This window comes from Lichenostomus cassidix, chromosome 21 (genome assembly GCF_008360975.1).
Source record: "Lichenostomus cassidix isolate B80296 chromosome 21, HeHo_3.0, whole genome shotgun sequence".
Classification (NCBI taxonomy): domain Eukaryota; kingdom Metazoa; phylum Chordata; class Aves; order Passeriformes; family Meliphagidae; genus Lichenostomus; species Lichenostomus cassidix.
The window spans coordinates 687,186-712,012 of NC_139501.1; the positions used below are offsets into that span (position 1 = coordinate 687,186).

The window sequence follows — 24,827 nt, forward strand, 5'->3', positions numbered from 1 at the left end:
GCAAAACACAAGCCTGCATGTGAGTTCTAATATGTTATCCTGCACTATCAGTAATAATTCATATGCCACGCTTTAATCACAAGGTGCTGCTGCAATACAAGTGGGGAAGACTATTAAAATGAAAGCATATTCTATTGTTTTTGGACGAACTAATCTCAAGTACACAGGATATTTGATTTTTAAGTGAAAGGTAAGAATTGTATAATGAGAACTGTTGAAAAGCTCTACCTCATGGTATTTCCACAGGGCAGCCAGGCCACAGTCACTGACTGTTGTTATGCTTTCAGGCCTGCACAAAAGCAAGGTCTAAAAGCCAAGTCACGACAGACCTGTTAATACATAAACATGGTATAAAACCATAACCCAAATGCACAGGGGCACACAGAGCTGTAATTACATTCTTACTAAAAGCTTCCCACAATCATATTGCCAATGCAAGTGGCTTTTCTAAGAGATTCTGGTGTGCATAGCTCATACCATCAAAACAGAGAAATAAGTTTGTCCTACTTGAACACTCCAGGATGTTCACACAGCAATGAACAATGCACCTTAGAAAAACCAGAACTACTCTCAAACTTATTTGGGCACTTAGGCTATTTCAGTGCTCAAAAGCAATATGACCCCAGTGGTAAGAAGACAGTTTCAAATGTCCAAGCCAGTTCTCCTGTTTTAATACAGTTTTAATGAACATCAGTCCAAGAGATCACTTGATAGTATGAGGTACATTCCTTGACCACATATGGCTGTGCTTAAGGAAAAGGACAAATATATAATTAAATTAAATAGTGTAATTTAATTTAGTAGCAGTTTAATTATCATAAAGTTAAAAAAAATTATAATTAACTATTAACGTTAATGACTTGAGACCTTTTAGAAAGCATGAGTCCAAAAGGAAATATCCACAGGTGGTCACAGACTTGTAGTTTTTCCACCAGCACTGCCACCTGCACCAGTCTCTTAAAGGACTATTTGTTCAATGAAGAAATTGGTCTTCAGTCTGTAGCAGGAGTCTTGGCTCTGCTACTTTGCATGGTCTTCCAAGAGATACACAATTAACTCGTAGGTGGACAAGACAATGGCTGTGTTTGGTATCTGCCGGATGAGCTGGGCAAAGAGTCCTCTGTAGAAGGCCAGGTACCCCTCTTCCCGAGCCACCAGCCGAGCTGTCTGAATGAAAGTCTTGTACTTGGTGCCTTCCTCTCGCAGCCGTGTCCTGATGACCTCTGCACAACAGGGAACCACAGTGAGCAAGACAAACCTGCCCAAACAAAGCTCCTGCATGCAAACCCCACGGACATGAAACCTTCTGTACCAACTGCCAGCCAGTAATTCCAGCCATGGAACCCTGGACACACTGCCCTTCAGGCAACAGGAAAAGTTAAAGAGGAGTTCTCTTTCATGTGGAATAAATGAATGATCTGCTCATTGAAGCTACTACAGATCTAAATGCTTTACTGATGCTCATGTAATCAATACTGCCCCTTCTACACAACCATGGTATCATTCACATCTATCCAAAAAGACTAACACTGTTCAGTCCATGAGTGCTTCCCAAAACCAGATCACAGAATCCCAAAGGCTGTGGGTACTTACCTAGCTGAGGCTACTAATGAGAACAGACACAGGCAATCATTTTTTTGTAGCTTTTGAGTTGTTTTTAAACTAGCAAGTCCCAATCACCAACCACGTGTCTAACTAGGAATGGCAGGACCAGTACTGAAAATGTCAGTGCAGAAGCCAAAGTAATGTGCGTTTGGCCCTTTGAACAGCTAAGAGTTTTACAGCCCTAGACCCCTTCATTTGTCTTAGATTCCAGGCAACAGCTGTTCTACTGCACTCATAAATGGAAGGGTTAACATACCATGAGGATAAGCAATACAAGAGGCACAGCCCTTGGAAACAGCAGCAGCAATCATCAGTCCAAAGAAGCTTGTCGAGTTCCTTTCGGTCCCGTTAGAAGAAGGGGGCAGTTGGACTTCCTTTAAGTGCTTTTTTAAACTTTCATAAATAGCAAAGCAGATAATGGTCTCAGAAATCCCTGCATAGGAGGCAGTCAGGCCCCTATAGAAGCCACGGATACCTTCTGTCTGGTAAACATATCTAGCACACTGCAAAGCATTCATCGGTTTGGAGCCCCTCACTCTGAAAAACAAACAGAACAGAGAATATCATGAGCCAAGAAAAAGAATTAATATTAAAAAAAAAAACCCTTTTGGCTTTCAAAAGTTTTTATAACTACAGAAATGGTTCTCTGAGTTTTACTCTAAAATTCTCCTAGGAAAGCTGCACAGAGCAGGACTATGATGCTGAGAGTGCACACTTGGCTTTGCTACTTCACTAGTATATACTCCTAATTCCTTCAGCTCAAATTCAATCTAGTCTGTCGCATTTCACACCAGGGCTTTAAAAGACAATAAGCACTGAAGAGACACTGCTTTCTGTCAAACCAGTGATTCCATTTAAAGCCATCTTGAGCAGGCCAAGAGACAGAGGCTTGCTGCATGAGAAATGATCCTTCATTTTAAGAGGCAGCACTCAGTTCAAAGGTGCCACTCTGTGAAGTGCTAGAATTAAGTCTTATAAATTATTTATAAAGTTGTCGTGCCTTATAAGATCCTTTTTATCTGACCTAGCATGTCCTTGCAGGAAGGAATTTCCATTCTAAGCAGTCACATTATTAGCAGAGTCCCTTATTGCTTTGATATCCACCAGTGACTGTGAATCATTCAACTAAAAGAGATTGCTGTCAAATTCCCTCTGTCTTCAGGAGGTGTGGTTTACAGTAACACAGTGGTGAAGGAGGCAAAAGAACATTAAACCACTGCAGCAGATTCTTACTGTCTCTAGAAAGTTTTGTTAAAGTAAACTGCTGTGCCCTCACAATTTAAAGCCCTCAGCCTTTCTGTTAAAGCTGCCTGAGCAGCACAGCTGTGTGATGTGGGATCAGTGACCTTGGCTGGCTGCAGTAACACACCTGGCTGATCTGGGTTCAGTACAAGTGATGCTGCCAAAAGGGACACAGACCTGAACCTTTAGTTTGACCACACAGAAACATAGCTTGAAAGGTGGAACTGAGAGTCAGGGAAAAACGGGGCAAGATCTATCAAAGTACAAAGAGCCACGAGTAAAACCACAACAGTTCAGTTTTCCAGAGGCTCCTGTAGCCATCAAGGACATCCAGTCTCCCTCCATCAGTTACTTACTTCCGTTCCAGCTGCATTCTTGTTTTCACCATCCATATAGGGTTCATCAGGGAATTTGTGATAAAAGCTGAAAGAAAGAAAACCAAACTTACAGTTGAATCCAGGCCATTGTATTGCCATGAACCTTGTATCCTGTGCAGTGAGACAGTTTTATCACCAGCTCTACCCAGAGCTGTCAAAAGCCACACAGGTGAACAGCTTGCAATTTCATGTTAAAATTCAGGAGGCATCAACCTATGGATTCTTCCTTTCTGCACCCATTTTAAGATGTGTCATGTTCTTAAAGACTGTTGCAGACAAGAATCCTTCCTTACTGATGGGTTGTGGAATTCCAGCTCAGAGGAAACCCATGGGGACAAAGCTGAACTGGACTCATGTTCCCCAGGGCTCTAGGTGGTGCCATTGAGCCACTCATTAACAGAACCCACCCCTAATTAAGGGCTTTGAGAACGATTATTTTTAGTGACCACTCTGGTGACTGATGATTGAACTACTGCAGAGCTTTTCTGCAGTATTTTTCCTACAATACAAGAACAAACTATTTTTCCCCAGCCTGGTAGGAAAAATACAACATCCTGAAACAATTTGGCAGAAGCAGTATCAGAAGTTTATGGGGTTTACTAATATTTTTTTCTTGCATTAAGAGACATGAGCAGAGCATTGCAGTTGGAAAAACATCCCAAATTAGCAAACAACAATCTAGAAATATTTCTATGCTGAACGGAAAAACAGTTCCTCTGCAGAGGAGCCAGCAAACTCCTGGGTTTTGGAATATACCACTCATATTAAGTGCATATATTCAGCACGTGTCACCACTGGCATCTGTACTTGTTTATAAAGCACAATGAACCAGAGGTATCAGCCAGGACTGGTGTGTTAGCCCAGGCCCTGCACAGACAGACTGCCCAGGCCCTGCTTATGATCCACTCAGATTAATTTCCCAACTATGGAGAGGGTTAGAAGAAGTCTTGTAGCAACAATAGCTTGGCATAAATCCTTTCAGGTATGAAGGTATATCTCAGAGCCTCCATCTCAGATAGCAATGCACACGCTGCCTGCTCTGGCTGGACACTGGGGAAGAGCAACTACAAACACTCACCTGCAGAACCTGCAGAACAGATGTGCACCATGTTGCTGTTGGGCACAAACATGCTGTTAAACTGCTCCTTGGCTTTGGAGTAGCATCCAAAATAGACAGCTCTGTGGGGAAAAAAAGGAGAAAAGCAATGTAATACAGACAATGTCAAACTAGATAATTATTGTTCTTTCCCAAAACTCTCTCCTCCAAAGGGGCCTCCACATGACTACTTCCATCTACAAGGACACAGAGGTTTTTATTTTCTTTCTTCCCTTATGCTACAGTGCAACAATTTGACTTGACACCCACAGGGTAGGACTATTTTGCTATGGGAAGTTAAACTATGGGAATAGTTTAACTATTTACCTTGATGGTGCAACTCCAACCAAGTTTGGACCTAGCCCTCGGAAGAGTGACCTTGGTCCTTCTTTTTCCAGAATTGACCTTAAAATAAAAAACAAACAGGGAGGGAAAAGATAGTATTTGGGTTAAAAGTTAAGTTTCTTATTCTGTCAGGTAGAGAGCCAAAAGAACTGCACAAAAGCACAGAGTATGACTTGTGAAGCTGTCAGATTTTAATCTATGTGATATACTTCAAAATAATTAGAATTAGACACCGAGTAAAAGCCACTGTACCATAAAATTCAGTGCTCTACAGGCAAATGGGTATCAAATAGCACAAGGTTAAAATTTCCATTCTTTGAAAGCTGTCTCCATGAATTAAAGTTTCATGGAGAATCCAGTGATAATTGACTCTGATGAACAAAGATATTTTTAATGTTTTCTGTATCAAAGCAATTCAGGAATTTGCTTCCTGTACAGAGATATGAAAAAAGAAATCCTTTTTCCTTTCACAATTACCTAGAAACTTGCTTTTTCCTGTGAGGAAGCTGAATGTGGCAATCATCCTACAAACTGTGTGAATGCACAGTCTGCTAGACAGCAGCTCTCTTAACTGAGCTCACCATGGGGAAACCATGCAAGAAATTCCAGATGACTCCAGGCTCTGTGGGTAGCTCACTGCACCCACTGGAACTGCCAGCTTTTCACAATTTGCTCTCCAGGCCATTGCCACTGTCAAGAGTGCTCCCCACAGATTTCAAACCCAACCTCAATAGACAGGAGGAGCTACATGAGCTTCTGAAACACTTTTGTTTTCTGCAGCAGAGTTGAACTTTCTGTATAAACTCCAGGGCTGAGTGTCTCCAAGGAGACAGATCCACCAACTACTTGTTCTCTGTCACTTTACAGTCACGACTGCAGATTCCAGCTGGGCTAACTCATCAGAATCTTAAATGGATTAGACAAAAACAGCCTGTCCTTCTGGAGTGCTCCCTATCAGCAGCAGGCTTAGCCTGCCCTCTGGGTACCTGTTTTCTTTCTATTTACATCAGTTAAGGGGCTTTCATAATTAACACCTTTAACTCTTACAGAACAATTTTACTGGTAGGGCTCTGATGGCTCCTTCCTCAGCCATGCAATTTTCCCAAGTCATGTCCAGTTTTGCAATAATCAGGATTGAGAAAGAGATTAACGAGTGAAAGTAAGGGACTGAATTTCAGTTCTTTCTTCCTACATTTGTATTTTCTCAGGTCATAATGAATAGCATTATCTGCTCTTCATAGATGCTGCCTGCAAGGGAATGACAGCAGAAATATTTTGCTGTCACTTCTCAATCTTCTAATCAGGTTGAAAACTTGGCAATACACACAGCTAAGCAATTCCTGAAGTGAAATGAAATCAAGATCCCAGTCACCAAACTTAATGAGCTTAATAAATATATTAAAAGGCTGACCCATTGTAAAACTTCTCCTTTCTCCCTAAAAAAAAAAAAGACAACCCCAGAAAAAGATGGGCCCAGAGGATGAATTAAGAACTTTCTGCCTTAAAAGTTTTCACTTTCTTTAGTTACAGCTGCCTGAAGTCCAATGCTGCAAGGTGAAAAGATAGCAAATGAAAGGAAATTAAAATCAGAGGCAACTGGCACTGCCTTACACATTCAGTCACGAATTGCTCTAGACTCACCTCTGAGTAGACAAAGAAATGTTTGGCAGGGGAAAGGAGGCTGTTTACAATACAGAAACTCAAGTCCCAGAATGATTCCAGCCAGAGCTCTGCAGAGAATTTGAATTAGCACTCTGATGTTATATAACTGTGCAGCTTCTCCCCAGGCAGTCTGCCAAGCGTGCTGGCCTTACATAAAATCGTTCAACTTGCACTGCTGGTCGGTATTTTCCTTGGCATTCCTGCCACCTGATCTCAGCAGGACCTCTGCATCACCCTGGGGTGCCCAAGCAGCCAAACAAACTCAATCCTTTTGCAAGAAGTCTGACCCTAAGTTGATGGTGCTTTGGTATTAAAATACAGTAGTAGAGATTGGCATAGTTGCTGGTACAGCTATTGAGCAGCTATTAGATAATTTCACATTTCCTTTATGAGCACACAACTGAAAGGGAGCAGCTAGAGCATCAAACACTGCAGTGAACCAATCAAGGCTTTTAACAGAGACTAAGACAAGTATAGACAGGACTAATGCATAATGATCAGCAAAGACAACATTTAACAGCAAAGGAGAGCTCAGTAAGTCAGCTACAGCTGAGAAGATGAAAGTCTCCAGGACCCCACAAGACATTATATTTTAGTGAAGTGAAATGGATCAGTGTGTCAAGGAACAGTGAATAAGAGGAGGAGCAGCACTCACTTGAGAACACTGAAGAGCCCAGGGGATACAGATGTTGGCCGAACCATTCCTTCCCCACTGAGGGTCCCCAGCTGCACCTGGGGGTAGTAGACAGTCCTGAAGGCCAGTTTTGAAGATTGAAGCCTCGTCTTTATCACCTCTAAGGGACATGTAAAGATGGCACCAACTGTTCCTCCACACCTGCAAAGTACAATTCAAACAGAAGACAGAGTATGACAAATATTGCTGCGCAGATGTGTAAAATCACAGCACGGCAATCAAATCTGAAGACTTGTCTCCAGCAATTCCACACTGTGGACAAATCCTTAGGAAACAGGCAGCTTTGGCATTAGGTAAGGGAATCTGTTCCCATGGCCTGGGGGAGGGATTGTTAGAATGGTCATGGGTAGTGATGAGATTGGCAAACACAAAGGTGATACCAACACTAACAAAAAATCCCTGATCATGGGACTGGTCCCACGTTCTACCGTGACTTGGAATTCTGCCTGCAAAAACTTCAGAGGCATCCATGTTTCAGAGGTTGTTGTCCTAAAACAGACATAATCTTGGATGGATTTTTCTTATGGGAAGCAGGAAGCTGCCAAAAAAGAATGAGCCACTGGGGATTAGGACACTACTGACTGAAAAAAACAATATAATTCTTCACCATTTCAGTACTTACGATTAAAAAACTGTCTTTAGAAGTAGCAAATATCAAAACTACACTAAGCTAGGCACTCTTAAAAACAATGGATATCAACTTTTTTTTGGGGGGGAAGGAGGGAAGGAAGCAGCAAGCAGAGAGGGATGGTTGGCAAACAGAGTAACAGGGCAGAAAAGCTACTAAAGAACAGACCTCTCATACCCTGATAACAGAAGAACAAAAATGAGATATTATATACACGATCCTATTATAGGCATATATTCATCTTAATACAGTCAGACTGAGCATCAAAAAAAGCACATTGGGCCAAGAACATGAAGTGTTTGGGTCCTAGTTTTCATTTTTATCTGTGATCTGGAAAGTGACTGGTCAAATTATTTCTCTCTGTGCTGCTGCTGTTCCTCTTAAGTAATTGAATGTTCCTGCTAGCAAACTTCACGATTAAACATAATGCTGATGTTGGCTAAAAGGTACTATACCTACATTTTATTACTCAAACACAGTGGGATTTAGGAAGACTTAACTAAATATTTCGGGTTTTTTGCAAGGGCATTTACTACAACTGACCTGACTAGGAAATATTTTCTTTGTTTACACAAGTGTCAAAGCATGTGATTTCTTCAGAAACCTGCTTACGATTTTCCTTAGAAAACACTCTGGGTCAACAACTGAACTCTCTTTGATGTTCGTGTGAAATTGTAATTTTAGTAGTTTCCTATGAAAGGGAGATGAATTTAAAAAAATAATTGTACCCTTTTTCTTGTGTATAAAAAGCCACATTGCTTGCTAAAGAACATTGCATGCGCTAATTTGGGAACTGAGATCCACAGAAAGACATTAATAAAGGTATTAGTGCGCATTTTCTAAAGCTCCTTCCAGACATAACTACCTTACTAGGAGAGTCTTTTTTTAAACTCAAGGGAAAGGGCATTAAAAGAATAGCAAAAAGATCCAAGCTGTAGATATAAACCAGGAATGCTTTATCCGGTGTAGCTTATTTTGCCTGCTGACCCAGTATATTTTATATGAACAGAAACCATTCTCTGCCAAAACCCCAAAGTCCCCACAGTTGCATTAACACTGTGGCCACCCAGGCTGTGCAACCACAGAAATCAAGGTTCTTTATAAGGCTCCAAGGAACACCCCAGACCTCATGGCCAGGGAACACAACTTCCTCACCACAGCTTTCATGTTCTGCAAGATTCTGTCCAAGTATGACCCCAAACTGTGCTTTTCAAATGCAAATGCATCCATCAGAAGAAACTGCTTTCATGGAGACTGGCAATATGACTTAACAGCATTGTTTGGTGAGAAAGTCCTTGCTTATTCCTATTCCTTGCTGAAAGAGACAGAAAGCTAAACTAGGGACAACCCACACATCCACAATGACAGACACTGTAATAATTCCTTTGCATTCATCCCTTTGAAAGCACTTGTTCATTGGAGTGTTGACTGAAGTCACTGAGTTGACCATGGAACTCAGTATACAGCAGCTGAAATTGGGTCATTTGGCTCCAAAGTGACGGTGCTCACAGACCTTATCAGCCCTGATTGTTTCGTGTACTGAGGCAGGGCTTGGAGCTGAGCCCTCTGTGGGTCCATATGGCCCAGGAGGACATGGCTTCAGCTCCTCCTCCTCCTCTCTTTTGTCGGATGCATCTCACACTGCTCACATTTCTCTGAAATGAGATCTCAAGGGGAAAAGGCCCATCAGGAATGGCTTCTCCAGCAAAACCTTTCCTGTTCCCACAGCTCACACACTACTTGGAGCAGAAAGTGTTTTGAGGGTCTCCCTCACTGCTGCTTTTCTGACTGTGTCCATCCAATTCAGACACACAATTAACTCCTGATTAATCAATACACCCCAGAGCAACTGCAAGTCTGGGGAACTTCATGAAGGTAATTTGATTGCCTTAATTCTGAATTAATTTATCTACCAATGCTCCACTACTGTGTATTCAGTCTTCAGTCCCCATTTATTTCACATTAAAACAATACTTTGACAGTAACAATTTATAAATTCAGAGCACTGAAACTCTATTTTCTATTTCTGAATGATCAGCTACTCAGTCTAGTGATTCCTTGTCCTACAATTTTTTAGCCTCTCTGGCATATTCTCTCCCACATCAGCTGTCTTCTTGCCTTCCTAGCCCACTCCTTGCCTTTCATCCTTTTTAGCCTAGTAATCCAGTTCATTTATGCAGCATTTAATATTTAAGTACTTCTGCTAATGCATATGTAATCCTCTGATACCCAGCATGATGAGTTAGTATATGCAACACCAGTTTTAACAGCTCAGTTTATGTTGTCAGTGCAACATTTATGAAAAAAACCCATTATCTAACAGCAATTCTCAGAGTATCACCAGTGTGCACACATTATGTCCCAAATATAAATACACTGCAGATAGTTCAACTAAAGACTTTGAAGTATTGGACAGCTTTTTCAGATGAGATTATTTTCCTTCACATGGGAATTCCACACATCATCCCCTGGGAAGATGCCTGAAAAACAACACACTGTGCACAAAAGGAACATTTTGTATTCCTAGGGTGTTCCACATGCCTACATCTGGGAAAAAAGGAGAAACAACCTCAGCTACACAAACAGCCACAAACCCAGGGATTCAGGGATATACAGTAGGAGAAATTTGATTTGGGAAAATCATGAGCTGCAATCAAGGCAAAATCTCCAAGCCTTCATACTGTGATTCAGGCTTTTTTTGCTGCCTCAGTGCAGAACAACAGTTCCAGAGATGTGAAGCAGTGTTTAGTGCATAAGCCTCTTACAAACATCCCAAAACAGTGTGTAGATCTGTCCTTAGAGAAAAGGATAGAAACCTCCCTAGAAACAAAACACTATGGCAGAGTATTTTCAACAGGTCAAACCTGGCGATACGTGGAGATACATAATGTACAACATTACAACAACTGTCCTGTTCCACACACACATCTTCAGGTGAACGCTGCTTCTCTCCACTTTACAAATGGAAACATTTCCCAAATGGCTTGTCAGCATCAGCACATTGCTTAACACTACCACTTCTTAGGAAATCTCTGTAGTAATCAGCATTCCTCCACCTGGAAAGACAACATGGAATAACCTCTGCTGCTGCAGCTTTTCCCAAACAAAAACAAGCAACAACTGCACTGACTGCAGCAGGGAAACAGGAACCCTGACTTGTAAACACACTTGTATCTGTTGTGCAACTCAGGCATCATTGTCTCTGCTGCTCCTGAAACCTTTCCAGCCCATCAAAACACCAAGAGGACTCTTTGGTTTGCTGTTGCTATTGGAAGCATTAAAAGGAACTAACAAAAAGAAACTAAAGGGCCAATGAGTCTGTCTGCCTGCATAACCTGGTTAATAGGAAACCATCTCTTTCAACAACTGGAGAGCACTTTGCAACATTCAAAAGCATTTCATCACTCCCAGCCTCTGAAGTATTAAACATTCTATTCTAGCCACAGTGAATATCTAGGGCTGGCCTGCCTGCTTTGTGCAAACACAAAGATATGAGTTACTTTTTAATCTGACACCACAGCCCATCCCTATCTCCCCAGAAAGCCATCATAATATCGATGTCTCTATCAAAATTACTTCAAGTGAATTGGTTCCTTTTATCTGCAGAAAAACACTTTACAACTGAACAAAGGATAGCATCTTACATGACTTATATTCTGAGCTTCCAACATTTTCTTAGGCTGGATGGGTAGTTTTATCCAAGGTTCTGGTTATGCAAACAGCTTTATGTCACAGTAAACCCATTTATTAAAACAGGGTTCTGTGAAATAAAGTGCAAAGCTACAGATATTTTGAGGTCTCAGGAATAACCTCAATGGAGATTATTACTCAAGCACTAACACACCAACCATTCTTTCTAAAATTTCCCTGGGATGTAATAGATGCAGCAGGAGAAGACTACATTTGCTGTCTCATTTTCCTCTCTGTAGCATCACAGCAGGAGAAATAATGGCACTTTCCTGTGTCTCTTTAAGTAACAAGAAATGCAGAACCAGAAACAGGCCCAGCACTGACCCTTTAAAAGCCTGTTTACCCTAAAAGGGCATCACTTTTCTCTGTGCTGTATTTTCATCACTCCTGAACCAGATCAGCCCTATCCTACCAGAGTGGTCAGGGACACATTCCCTGCTGTGTTTCCCTTCTTTCCCTGCAAGACCTCTCAAAGGCACACAAGACCTGGTGACTTCCTGCAGAAGATGTTTACTGTGATCCCTGCAGAAGGCAGAGGTGACAGTAAATCACTAAGGAAGATGCTGACCACCCAGTACTAGATTAAAACACTGATGAGTTTAAAATTCTTACTTATTTATAGTCTGATAAGTCCAATGAGGACACCAAGAGCTCTGGATAGGCATTGTTACTATCCAAATAAATTCCACATGTACACTCAGGTCCAGCTTCTGTCCCAGGCTCCAGGTACTGCTGTGGTGCAAGTGGGGGAGGCAGGGCAGAGAGAGGACTCAGTGCAGAGTATCCAAGCCAGCAGAAGGGCAGTATTTCTGAAAAACTTAAGCTTTGTTGGGTTTAATATTATATTAAATGAACCTATTGCTCCAGGGATGTGCCAGAGGAGACTGAAGTATCCTGTTAAGCAACAGAAAAACCAATGGTCTACTATTAGACAGATTTAAACTAACAACAGGTTTCATATTGGCTTCCTAACCACTGTCAGCTGACAAGCACTGTGGAAGTCTATTATTTAGATAATTTAAGCTGTTAAAAATGAAAATAAAGTATTTCTGACAGGGGCAAAAGTGCACTCAATCTGCACAACAGATGATTAAAAATTAATTTACACCATAAAATTATCTTACTAAACTACCGTAAAATAAACTGTAATGAGTTAATTTTTGAACGGCTTCTAGTTGGCAGCTTGCGGGTTACAGCTGTTACCTTTACCTTTTAACAAAACCAAACCAACAGTTTACAAGTCCTTGAAGCAAGAGCTGCACAGAAGCGGCCTGGCATGCCAAGTCATTCACCCATCAGCACCAGGACCTTCTCGAGCCCTCCCTGCCCGCTCCTTTCCCTTTTTTCTGTGCAGTCCCAGCGCTGAGGCGCTGAGCAAACCTGCGGGTCACCGCAGCGCCGAGCTGAGGGCCGAGCTGAGGGCCGAGCTGGGGGCCGAGCTGGGGGCCGAGCTGGGGGCCGAGCTGGGGGCCGAGCTGGGGGCCGAGCTGGGGGCCGAGCTGAGGGCCTCACAGCCGGCTGTGGGCTCGGGCTCTGGGGGACATCCCCCGGCCGGCAGCAGCCGCACGGTCAGAGCTCCGTTTCCCGGCGCAGCCGCTCCCGGGTTTGCCGCTGAACGCCGCTGGATGTCGCGACAGCGCGACTGCGGCTGTGACCGCGCGGCACCGGGGCTGGGGACGGGAAAGGCCCCGCTGGGCTCCCGCCGGGGCAGGAGCAGCTCGCAGGGCAGCGGCCCGAGCCCGTGTGTGTCCCGCGGCACGGCGGGGTCCCGGCGCTGTCCCTGCCCGCTCCCGTCCCGGTGCCCCGCGGGCCGCACTCACCCCCCGGCGAAGAGGTGCAGCAGGGTGTTCTCCTGCGGGCCGCCCGCCATGGCGGTGAGGAGGAGGAGGACGAGAGGATGAGGACAGTCACGGTGACGGTGACAGTGCCGGTGCCGCCGCCGGGCCGCGCGCCGAACGGGCCGCGCGCGCGTGACGCCGCCGGGGGTGTGACCGGCGGCCGCGCGTGACGTCACCGCCGAGACCCCGCCCACGGCGGCGTCACCATGACAACCCGCCCCGTGACGTCACGAGCACCCGAAATTCGGTGGGAGGCTTTTGTCCCCTGCGGTGATGTATTTACAGCTGGGCAGGACGGGTGCCATCGGTTTGTGGGAATGTCCAGCCTGCAACACTTAAATCTATAACGAGGCATAAAAATCTACAGAAAACCTCGAGGTCTGCGTGGTTTTTATGTACGCGAATTTTCTATTGCCCTTGGCAACGGGCTTGAACAGCTTCCTAGCTTAAACATGGATTTGCTGCTGTGAATATCGCAAAGATGCTGGGGCTGTGAAATGGCGATAAAACGGCCATTTTTCTCTAAAGGGGCAGGAATCCTTTCCCTCGGTTTGTTTCACTCCGTGGCTGTCGCCCTGCTCTCTCCCTGCCCTCAGCTGAGCTCAGGAAGGATCTCCGCTCGCTGCCGGGCAGTGGGATGTGCTGCCGGGCTGCGCTGGCGGCAGCAGCAGCAGGAGAGCTCCGTGCGCTGGGTGCCAGCCCGGCCGGGGGTGTGCGGGAGGCGTAGGCTCGGCACAGCCACTCACCGAGCGGCTTCCCAGAAAAGCTCCGGACACGAGGGACCCGGGAAGGATGTGTCCAGGGCTGGCTGTTGTCAGGGACACCCCGAGCTGGCTGCCAGGCCGGTCCTGGCACAGTGCTCGGCGGTGAGGCTGCAGGGCTCATTCCCAGCTGTTTCTGTGTCAGCCAGGCTGAGCAGGACGGGCGAAGGTCAGCGAAGTTTTACTGCTTAGAACTTCAGCCTAATTTATGCTCTGCTGCCTATGGGCCATGCAAAAGCAAAGATGGGCAGCGGTAGAAAACAGCTGTAAGGGCAGACAGGGAGGAGCTGGGTGCAGCCTGCCCTGGGTGTGTTTGAGATTTACCAGGCCTGAGGTGACATCTTTTAAACACTCGACTCCTACAGAACCATCTTTACTCGCTTTATGCTCCTTGGTACTGCCAGAGACACATAGAACCATAGAATCACGGAGTGCTAAGGGTTGGAAGGGACCTTAACATCATCTGATCCTAAATTTACTGAGAATATTTAGGGATAAGTTACAAGTTATTGAGAGTTTATACAATGCCGGTAAAGTAGCTACAGGATTTTTATGTGGAGCACTGCCCCTAAAGAGCACCAATTAAGGTGGTTTAGGGAGGACTGAAGTTTGAGGATTAAGGTTTAATTTAGGGAGGACTCTACAGTGGCACAAGGCCAGAGAGGCAGAAGTGCTATTTTGACCAAAACTGGGCAAATTGAGCTTTGCAGAACTGAGCTTTCCCACGCGGTGTCTCCCCGCAGCGCCCCCTGGTGGGTGCAGCCCCGCAGCGCAGGAGGCTCCCTTGTCCCCAGGTCGTTTCCAGCTGCGGGAATTGCAGCTGCGGAGTGACAAAAGTGCTCCTCCGCCACCAAACCCGAGGGCAGGTGATCAACAGCTTGTGGTTTAATGTTGTTAGGTGATCAATTATCCTGTCTGCCATGACATGGCATGGCCAGCAGCACGGTGGGAGCGGTGGAAGACACTAATCTAATTGTCTTGCTGAGCTCATTAAGGAGTCTGTGGCACGAGTTCCAGATGGGTGTCTGGACTGGGCAGCCCGAATGTGCTCCAAGCTGCACGAGACACTGTTTGCCTGGGGACCACTGTCACACAGAGAGCAGCAACACATTACTGACCCTAGACACTTGTGCCACCTGCTTCTGCATCAGCCAGGAGCTCATTCCTGCAGCACAGATCCAGCCTGGTTTGCACGGCTGGGCCAGAGGATGCTGCACACATTCACTGGAGCAAGGCATAAGTGAAATCTGCACATCGTTCCTCAGCCAGTGAAATTGTCTGCAGCCCAGGCTGAAGGATGCTTGGCCTGCTTGCCTCTACCTCTCATTCCCCAGCAGAGAGCACTGCAAGAGCAATGTTAGGAGCAGAGGCACCTGAGAGCAGGGAGGATTATTAGTCCAGGAAGGTTTGATCTTGAGCAGTCTCTGCCTACACCTCCAGCTTTGCCTACATACACCTGTCACCCACCCTGGACACTCTGAAGATGCTCTGTGGCTGCTGCTCCCCTTCACCAAACGCATCTCCAAGGAGAGATCAGTCCTGAAAAGCTCAGACAGTCAATGACTTTTTCTGAAGCCCTGGCACATGAAGCTCCTGGGGTCCAACACAGAGATGTGTCTGCCCCTCCATCCCGGGGTGCCCTTCTCCTCTGAGAGCTGCAGGGTGCAGGTTTTGGCCCAGGAGATGTGGGTGCAGCCAGGGAGGTCAGAGGAAGGCAGCAGATTTTGTGGTCATGCTGAGAACATATCAAAGCACCAGCAGAGTGGGCCAGATCTGGGAAAACTCTGTGTTCCAGACACTGTTGATACAGCCTGTTGAGCATTTCTAGGGAATTGCATGAGGATAAATGTGCACAGAGGCATTGTGGTCTCCACAGATCAGACACCACAGGAGCCACATCAGGGGAAGTTCCTAAATTACTCCCATGCCAGTACAGCATGAACCCAACCAGGAAAGGGTTGTGCTGGCTATTCCTGGGACTTGTTTTGTCTGGTGGCTTCCTACAAACCGGAGCAAGGACTCACCAGCTTGTTCCACATCATTAGCAGCTGGCACCTTCCCAACCATTACCAGCATCGTCTGGATCTCACCCAGCATCTTTGAGATGAAAGACATTGCAGCACCACTGCACTCACTGTTTTAGGTCCCAGTCCAGCTCCCACTCAAGGCAGTTACTCTTTTTCCACTGACTGCAGCTGGAGCTGGGTCTGACATTCTTGCAACAGATCTTTCTCAAGTCCTGAGTTAGCTGAAATATTGGTAAAATAGTCCAAAACAACAGATAGGGGCCTGCAACACCTCTATGTTCTGGCATCAAATTAAAAACATAGTCAAGGCAGAGCACGAGGAATTATGTTTCCTTCCTGAAAATACGGAGGATCTGAACTTGGAGCAGCCAAAGCACCTGGTGAAAGGAATCTATGAGTCTGCTCTAACTGGGTCTGTGGGAGGCTGACACTCTTTCCAAAGTGCATCCCTGCCAGCAGCACCATCAAAGAAATCTCTGGTGGTGATCAACATCATGATAGCACTCATCTGCCCTCAGAATGGCTGAGGTTATTGCCCAGATTTTGGGAGCAACCTTGGGAAAAATGTGTGTCCATGAGAGTATCCAAAGTCCTTGTGAAGACCGTGTAGTATCCAAGAACACAGTGAAAAGATACATCACTGGGCTTTGCTGTCAGCAAAATTTTGTGGAGAGTATTGTGAGTGATTTAACGGACATCCTAAAGGCTGTAGAGTTAATGTGTATAATTTGAGTTCCTTCTGTCTCTCATGCTGCAGCAACTGAGTACTGACTCCTCCTGTTTCCCATGTGGAAAGGTGAGCAGAGCTTCTCCATCCTTGGCAGTTCAATGCAAACATATCCTAAAGAGCCATATACAGGGTATACAGTCAAATACAGGCAGAGAGAATCCTGATTTTTTGAGAGTTAAAAGGGGATTAATGGAACAGAGTAGCAGCATCCCCCCATGTGAACCAACTTCCCTCCATCCCCATAGCAAGCTTCTCTGCAGGCAACACTAGGATTAATGGGAAACATATGGGACGAGAGCCTGTGATCCAGGAGGAGCAGCTGAAGCAAAGGAGCTACCTGGACCCCATTCAGGAGTGAGCTCAGGGATCAAACATCTTGTGAATGGGGAGTGGGCTGGGTGGGGAACTTAAAAGGTACAGGGTCCAGTTTGGTGCTTCCCACCCTGCCAGGGCAGCAGGCCAGCCTGGGAGGAGCATTCCAGTTCCAGCACAGCGGAGGGTGAGAGTCACTGACCATAGCCTGCATCTTCCACACAACAACTCTTTCCCTCTCTTCCCAGACTAAATTGTCAGAACTGGACTTGTGAGGGAGTCTGCAGGGACACTGGTGAAGCCAGGAGGGACACTTGCCCCTGCTGGGGACTAAAGATGATGCTGTAATGCCAGTGAACAGTAGATTGTTATGTGGCTGAGTGAGAGTTGCTTCCAATTTAAACGCTGATATCATGGTAACAACTGCATCACCTACGTGCTCCTGTCATCCCCCAGCTGTAATTACAGCACAAACATGGTGGGAGCATTATCAGTGTGACAGCGTTCTGAATAGCTGTTTTCCATGTTCATGATTCTCTGCAGCTTAACTAACAAAATACCTGCAAGGATGAAATATCCTTCATCTCAACAATACCTCTCACCTCCTTGGATTTGCACATAATCACTTGATGCACTCTTTCCCTTAGAAAGAAGGATTGGTTATTTTTAAAGAGGAATTAAATAATTGAAGCGAGGATGGAATGCACAGAGGAGAGGAGCTCAGTTATTGAAGGCTCTGCTGTTTTATTAGCTAACATCAGCATAAAGTGCTCAGTAAAATGGCTGCCCATCCCATCAGTTTTATTACCTTCCACATGTGGTTTTTTATTATCATTAGCTTAGCTTTAAACAATCCTTTCCAACCTTTCCTGTGTCTTGATCTTTGCTGTCCTCACTCCAGAATTAAGTAACAAGGTTGTAACCAAGCATTTTCCATGCCTTGCTGTACAAGATTCATTGGGTCATCCCAGGACTACTTCCTTTACCTCATCCCTGACACCCTGGTTCTGCCATGAAGGCTGAGCTCAGACCCCTGAAATCACCAAGGCTCTCACTGCAACACTGAAGCTCTGCCTGACCTTCAGATTCAGCTCAGTAAATCTTCTGTCCAGAATGGCCTTAAAACAATCTGCTCCAACAGCCCAAGGTGAGGATTAAGTTTTATAGAAACAAGAGCAATAATTTCTACAATTTTTCTACATATTGCTACATATTTTCTCCCGGATTTGTTTTTTATTCAGTGAATGAGGATTTTCATTTAAATATGTTCTGTAACATTACAAAGGGATACAGGAGCAATAAGCCAACAAGGCTTTGCAGTACAGCAATAAACCCCTCAAGGACTGGGTGTCCTATTGTAACAGCTTTATGGGCACTGCCTCTTTTTCTATTAATTTGACACTGTCAATCACCAAATCCTTCCAGAAAACTCCTCAGCCAGCTCCCCCAAGAACTCCAGAATAAGCTGCAATGCCCTGAAACATCTCAGGATTTCTCTTGGGACCAAATCTGAACACAAGGATCTTTCAAAGCTCAGTCCTTTCCCTTTTTCCTGATGCTGATGAGCTGCCTCGGTGCCATTGCTGCAGGAGCTTCCCCAGCCACATCCAGTGCCCTGAGTGCTCCCACCCAGGGATCCTGGAGCTCAGCAAGTGGCAGACAGATGCTGACAGATGCTGACTTGCTCCACACTGTGATTACTCACCAGAGGAGAATGCTGTGCTGTAGGCATAGGGACAAGGTGTGAGGAGGAAACCTATAGGGAAGGGGAACCTCTCCCACCAAGAATATGTGCTTTGTACCCTTCACTTCTCTCTTTCCAGCCAGCCAGTAAAATGAAAACCATGTGAGGGGTGGAGCAGGAGGGCAGGGATTTATGGGTTGTTTTATAGAAGATGATATAAAACACTTTTATGTCAAGTTCTCTGTTGTGTTAATTTCCTTTCTCCTTCTCTTGCTCTTTCCTTAACCACATGCAGGAGAGGCAGAGCAGGAGAGATCCAGGCTCTCTGCAGTCACAGAATAAATCTACCTGTGGAATGCCTGTGGTCTGTGCCCAGCCCACCCTTCCTGTTACCATCCCATAATACCACCATACTGTGGCTTATGGGAAATGAAACCTGGAGCCAGGGGATGTCTTTGTGCTGTGGGTATGTCAGCCTTGCTGGTTCACCAGCTCTTCCAACAGCTGTGCTGATGTGCCCTAAATGCCACCTTTTCATCTGATCCTCAGCATTCCACTGCAGTTTTAATCCCACTGTAAGACCCACATGGTAAGAGGATAAGGCAGGTAAAAGAAGGAGAATTTTTCTGTTTTATGGATATAAAGGGGTGACTGTGGGAGCTGCAGGGGATGCCACTATGTGATCAGAGGGTATGTTGGCCACTGAGAGAAAGAGGCTCCTTGGCAAATTCATTGTTTGATTTAGTTCACACTTCTTTGTCATCTCTGACTGAAACAATGAGGAAAGGCAAAGGACAGGAATGGGTTAAGAGGGAAGGGGAAGCAGCACAAGCAGATTTTAAAAAATAAATTACTCACTTCATTCAAGGCAAACGGCAGCCTGTTGATATATCTCACCCAAAGGGGACTGAAAAAGTGACCTCATGCTGCTTGTCAAACACAATCCCATCCCTCCCATAACTACCTAATGCTGCAGCTCCATCTGTCTGGAAGAGTCCCACCCCAGCAGGGCCAGCTTCACCACAGAGACAGAGCACTGCTTGTCATCTCTGATGACTCTGTATTATCCAGCCTGCCCTGGTCAAGCCCTTTTCCAGTAAATCTGGGAGCAGCAAACACAGGCTGACTGCTGCACTGTCCCGTGGATGTGCTGCAGAATGGTTGAGTGCTTAGGTGCAAGGTTAGGTCATGTTTCCACACTGAGCAAAACCCCTTAATTCATCTCAATATCACTACTGAGCCTGGAGACCTTGTCTCAGGCCTGGGTCACACATGTCCCCAGCCTCAGGACTGGCCCAACACCACCCCAGCTGCAGTCTGCCCTGGAGCTTTCTCTTTCTTTTGCTGTTAGTTTCACGGATAAACCCAAAAGTAAGCTATCATTGACTAAATTCTAGCAGTTTCTTTGGTGCCAGAGACCCAGAGTGCTGCTCAGGGGCTCTGAGGGCTGCGCCAAGAGGCTGCAGTGCCTCGAGGATCCTTGGGAAACAGGCCGTGAGTAAATCTTTCCCCTTGGACATGTTTCATGGAGCCATCCAGAGCCTCTTTAGAGCCAAAGACAACACAGGGAGGTGGCAGGCAGTAGCAGGTGACTGGATGTGATGGTGCAGGAGGCCTCTGAAGGGACCAGGACACCACCCTGCCCTGCCTGGGCACAGCTTGCCAAGGGCTCTGAGCACAGCTGAGCTGCAGCCAACTTGGCTTGCACGAGTAGCTTTTCACTGAGGAGTTTATGGGACTCCCTGGGACCACGGGCAGTGGCAGCCCCCCTTCCCCCTGCCTCATCACCCTGATGTTAAGCTATTTTACAACGATTATCTGAAGTCAGTGTTTAGCTGTTGCCCAGGTAACACTCAAACAGGCCTCACCTCATGGCCTCCCTGCAGCTCCACATGGCTGCCGAGAGCTGGGAAGCAGAGCTGGTGCCAGGCGCTGAGGAAATGAGCTTTGCAGCTCCCCAGGACATCCCAGAACGCTGGAGAGCTTGGGGGAGAAACATCCCCAGCCAGATTCCTGGGCAGGCATCTCATTCAGCACACAGGGCTCGACACAAACCCCACAGCATTCCCCCACCCCACACACCCCTTGGTTTCCCCAAACACGTGCAAAGCCACGAGGCAAAGGCACCACACCACTCCCACTGGCACCTCTGCCCTACCTGCAAAGGCAGGCCCACAAAAAATGTTCATAGCCAGTGTTCTGACGTGAGATGTGATCCTCTGTTCTGTCATTTATCCATCATGGAACAGCCCCATAATATGTCAGGAGTGCTCTCTGCCTCCCAGCAAAACCCAGCAGTGGGAAGGAGTTCACATAGTCCCCTTTACACAGCCACAGAAAACCTGGCCCAGAGTGGTTTCCTGTCCTCAAAGTACAAATTACCACACTCCTGCTGCATGGGGAAATGCATCAGCTTTGCTCCTGGCTCTGTATTTGCCTGCAGAGGTTCCTGCTGTACCAGCGTGGCTTTAACATGCAGCTAATGCTTGTTTGTCCTCCCTCTCCATCCATCCTGCATCCATCCAGCACCCCACTGGCATCTCAGTCCCAGTCTGAGCCTAAGCCCAGCCTCAGCTGGGATCTCTCAGGGCCAGTGAAGGTGAGTCTGTGATGTGTTGGACCCCTTGCACTCAATGGTGCATTGAAGCCCATCAGGAAAGGATAAGGTCAGGTATTTCCTTTGGGCTGGGTGCCCAGGAGCTCTGGAGCACGGGAGGAAGAGATTTTCCAAGGCCCCTTCAGCAAGTGGGGCCAGCACTGCTCTGGCATGGCAGGAGCAGAGAAGTCTCTTGCCAAGCCCCTCTGGACCCCTGATCAAACACTTTGGGGCACGTCCTTTGTGCTAAGAGATGAAACCACTCCTCTCATGAATTGGGTGCCCAATGCCAAGTTTAGATACAGTCTAGACGCAGCAGCGTATTTATAACCTTGGCACACGACGTGGCAGCCAGTGGGGTATAAACAACATTCGAAAAGCATGAGGCGCAAAGTTATTTATGCATCAAAGTGCTGAATGCAGGTACCTCAGCCCCAGGGCAGCAATCACAGCTCCCTGGGCACAGAGAGAAGCTGCACTGTCAGTGGGAATGAGGGTTTGGAGAATGGGGCACAAGAGCAGGTGAGATCTAATCAAATCAAATAAAATCCCTGAGCTCCACTGACCACATCTCACTGGTAATTTTCAGTATTCAAGAATAAATTTGATTTCACCTGTTGCCACAAGAAATGAAAGTAAGTGAGGAGCAGCTTAATAGCTCAGCCATTGCATGAGATGTAGGCAAATCTCAATTCTATCCCAACAGCAAAACCATCCATATTCAGCAGGTAAAATTCACAATGAAACTCTACTGGCAGCTTGACACGACTGAGTGGCAGCAACTCTCTCACAAGCTTAAGAACTGACTAATTCATGACAGTAACACAAGTCAGGCTCTCTACTGCCTCTTGAATACAAGAGAACATGAGTGCAGTGAGCCTGCAGCTGCTCAGGTGGGAGGAAGGCATTACTGGATAGATAATCTCTGCAGCTCTTTGCAATTAATTCAGTTTTATGCAACATTGGTGCAGTCCACTGTTGAGCAAGGTTTGGGTGACATTGTCCTGAGCTGACAATGCAAATAAAGATCGAGTTGAGAAAACAGAAGAGTTACAGAATTCTTTGTTCCAGAATATTGGTCTGTTTATGGATAAAACTGATCTCCTTGATCTCCTGGACTGAAATGGGTTGGAGGCACATTTTTTCTACCTGGGAGCTGGAGCTTTCAGCCATCTCTGGCTTCCTTATGGAAACTGCATCCACAGAGTAGGCTCACAAGATGATTTGGTTTCCATCCTGGCCTTGATACAGGAACCAGGTAGGGGCTTTAGGTGCTTACACTTCTCAGCAGGCAGTAGCTCTCTGATGTGTTCTCAGTGTGGCTAAGTTGTGTCAGGTGGCTGTTAATGTCCCAAACCTCTGAAACAAGGACACCCCGTGAGACAGCCTGGCAGGGACAGCCAGGCAGAGGGATGGGATCGAGTCACTGATAACAGGGTGAAGGAAGTTTCCATGTCAAATCTTCCTTCAGCCCTTCAGGGAAAGGAGTGTCACATCAAGAGCTGGACACACAGCTCTTCCCTCTCCCCTCTTGCTACACGGGGTTTTAGGTTGCTGCCTCTGGGAGGGGAGAACCGGTTCTGCAGGTCATGGGGGGAGCAGGAGGGGAACAGTGAGGTTGGACTCGTGTGGCAATCAATACCCATCTGTGTCCTTTGTGTGACTTACCTGTCATGAAACGCCTCAACCTTCCACCCGGAAAGAAATATTTACAGACATAATTGACTTTAATAATAGCTTGCAGGAACATGGTACTTTCTCCTGGGAATCCCACGCACTGGGCAAACATCTGACCTACAAACCTCAGCCCTGAACACAGAGGTGTCACTGTCACTCAGAGATGGATTATCCCAGCAGAAAGTTACTGCCCAAATATTAGCTCATCCTAGAAGTCAGAGAGAGGTCAAGGAGTTGGGTTCTCCTGTGCATTCACTAGGAAAGTGTCCCTTCTGCCTGGCAGGTCTTTAAGGAGGCATGGATGCCAGGGCTCTCTGCTTTCAGGTGTCTGCTGTTTCTGTCCTGGGAGGCAGAAGGACAGACAGCACAGTCCAGTGCCTTACAGATCTTGGGAACCTTCTGGTGGAGGCCTCACTGCCAGCAATCAGGCTGTGATTTGTCAGCACAGCCTCTCCCTGTGCCCAAGCCCATCTGAGCTGGGAGGAATTATGTCAGCCTGGCACCTGAACTGGATTGAGAGAGAGAAAGGAGTGGGCAGCACAGTGAAGCAAGCTGGGAGCCCTGCACAGTGTGTGGGTAGCCCAAGGGTCCTTTCTCTGGTTTTGAGTCCTTGTGTTCTGCTGGACCATGTGTTCTGCTCCCCCACAGAGAAGAGGGCTCTTGGCAATTTGCTGACTTCTGTTGCAAAACCCATCACTTCTGCCTTGATTTCTCCCCTTGCTTGGTGTGCAGACATTGCCCATGGCCTCATGATAAGGGCATCATTGTTGAGCAGTTATAAATAGCTATCAGACATGGGTCACTGGGTCTGTGTTACTCACAGCAAGTGTATCAGCCAAAGTTCCTCCATCAGGAAACTGCATTTCCCACCCTTTGTCTGCCTCACACTCTCCTCTCTTCCTAGAGGTATCTGAGGTATTAACTCCTGTATCTCCAAACTGTTTTCCTCTCCAGTTCCCATCCCCTTCTCTTTCTCCAGCAGGGCAAGGAGACAGAGGCATACACTCACTTCAGTGAGGCCATCACTCACTGGGCTCCTCTCCTGTCCTGACACCACGGTTTGGAAAGTGCATCCTGACACAACAGGGCGGTGCCTGACCAGTGCTGCCCTTGTGACAAAAATTTGTGTAATTTAAGCAATAAAGAAGGTACAGTCAGGTTGTACTCATGAGTCAGAGTAGACAGAAGTGATCAAGGGATGGAAAGTCGCAGCACTGAGTTGCTCAGGACAAACTGCCCAAGTCTGGGGAAAAGCCCTACCAGGGGCAGCAGGGAATCCACTGAGGAAAGGGCAGTGCTGCCTCTGTGTCCAGTGGCCCTTTGTCAAAGTCCATGGGAATCTCAGCTGGGGAGACAAAATCGAGGTTAGGCCATTTCTAGGTAGCAGGGAAAAGGCTGGAAGGGTAACAATGCTGGTCCCACAGGGACAGTTGAGATTACAGAGAAATTAATGTTACACAGTTGTCTTTTACAGAGATCCAGGGGCAGGGGAAAGGGAGGACAGGGTTGTTTTTCCCTGAAGTATCTATACTAGCTTTTCTCAGAAGTTACTGAGCAGAAGACTCAATTACACAAGTTCCTAATATAGCAAGTTATATGATCATGGGCTATGTTTTCAAAAATTTTGAGTCACCCATTTGTCCACTTCTAATGGTAAAGGTCTTCACTCCATGGAAACTCTTCCTACTAGAGATTGAACTGACTCAAGGGAACATTTATTTTGGGAGACTGTCCTTTAAAAAGAAAACAGGGTGAAATAAAAAATCAACTCTGAGCACTATTCACGTTTATTCACATCTTAAGTGAACTGCTTCCTGTGCAGACAGAGTAACACAGAAACCAGGCAACACCCAAACCCAGAAG

The 24,827-nt window shown here is 46.3% G+C and overlaps 1 protein-coding gene across 3 annotated transcripts in view; it reads right to left on the minus strand.

The window, feature by feature from the left end:
* Nucleotides 1-659: 659 nt before the first annotated feature.
* SLC25A33 (solute carrier family 25 member 33) overlaps nucleotides 660-24,827 on the minus strand; it is a 29,857-nt gene continuing 5,689 nt past the window's right edge. The window contains exons 1-7 of one of the 3 annotated variants that reach the window (XM_085079960.1): nucleotides 13,160-13,342; nucleotides 6,983-7,162; nucleotides 4,648-4,725; nucleotides 4,303-4,403; nucleotides 3,204-3,270; nucleotides 1,862-2,142; nucleotides 660-1,223 (exon numbers count right to left, since the gene is read on the minus strand). In XM_085079960.1, the coding sequence (XP_084936086.1) occupies nucleotides 1,021-1,223; nucleotides 1,862-2,142; nucleotides 3,204-3,270; nucleotides 4,303-4,403; nucleotides 4,648-4,725; nucleotides 6,983-7,162; nucleotides 13,160-13,209 (960 nt within the window). In that variant the 5' untranslated portion in view covers nucleotides 13,210-13,342 and the 3' untranslated portion in view covers nucleotides 660-1,020. Of the gene's footprint in view, nucleotides 1,224-1,861; nucleotides 2,143-3,203; nucleotides 3,271-4,302; nucleotides 4,404-4,647; nucleotides 4,726-6,982; nucleotides 7,163-11,951; nucleotides 12,305-13,159; nucleotides 13,343-24,827 lie in introns of those variants that run through there. The other 2 variants (XM_085079959.1, XM_085079958.1) reach the window with 2 other exon arrangements.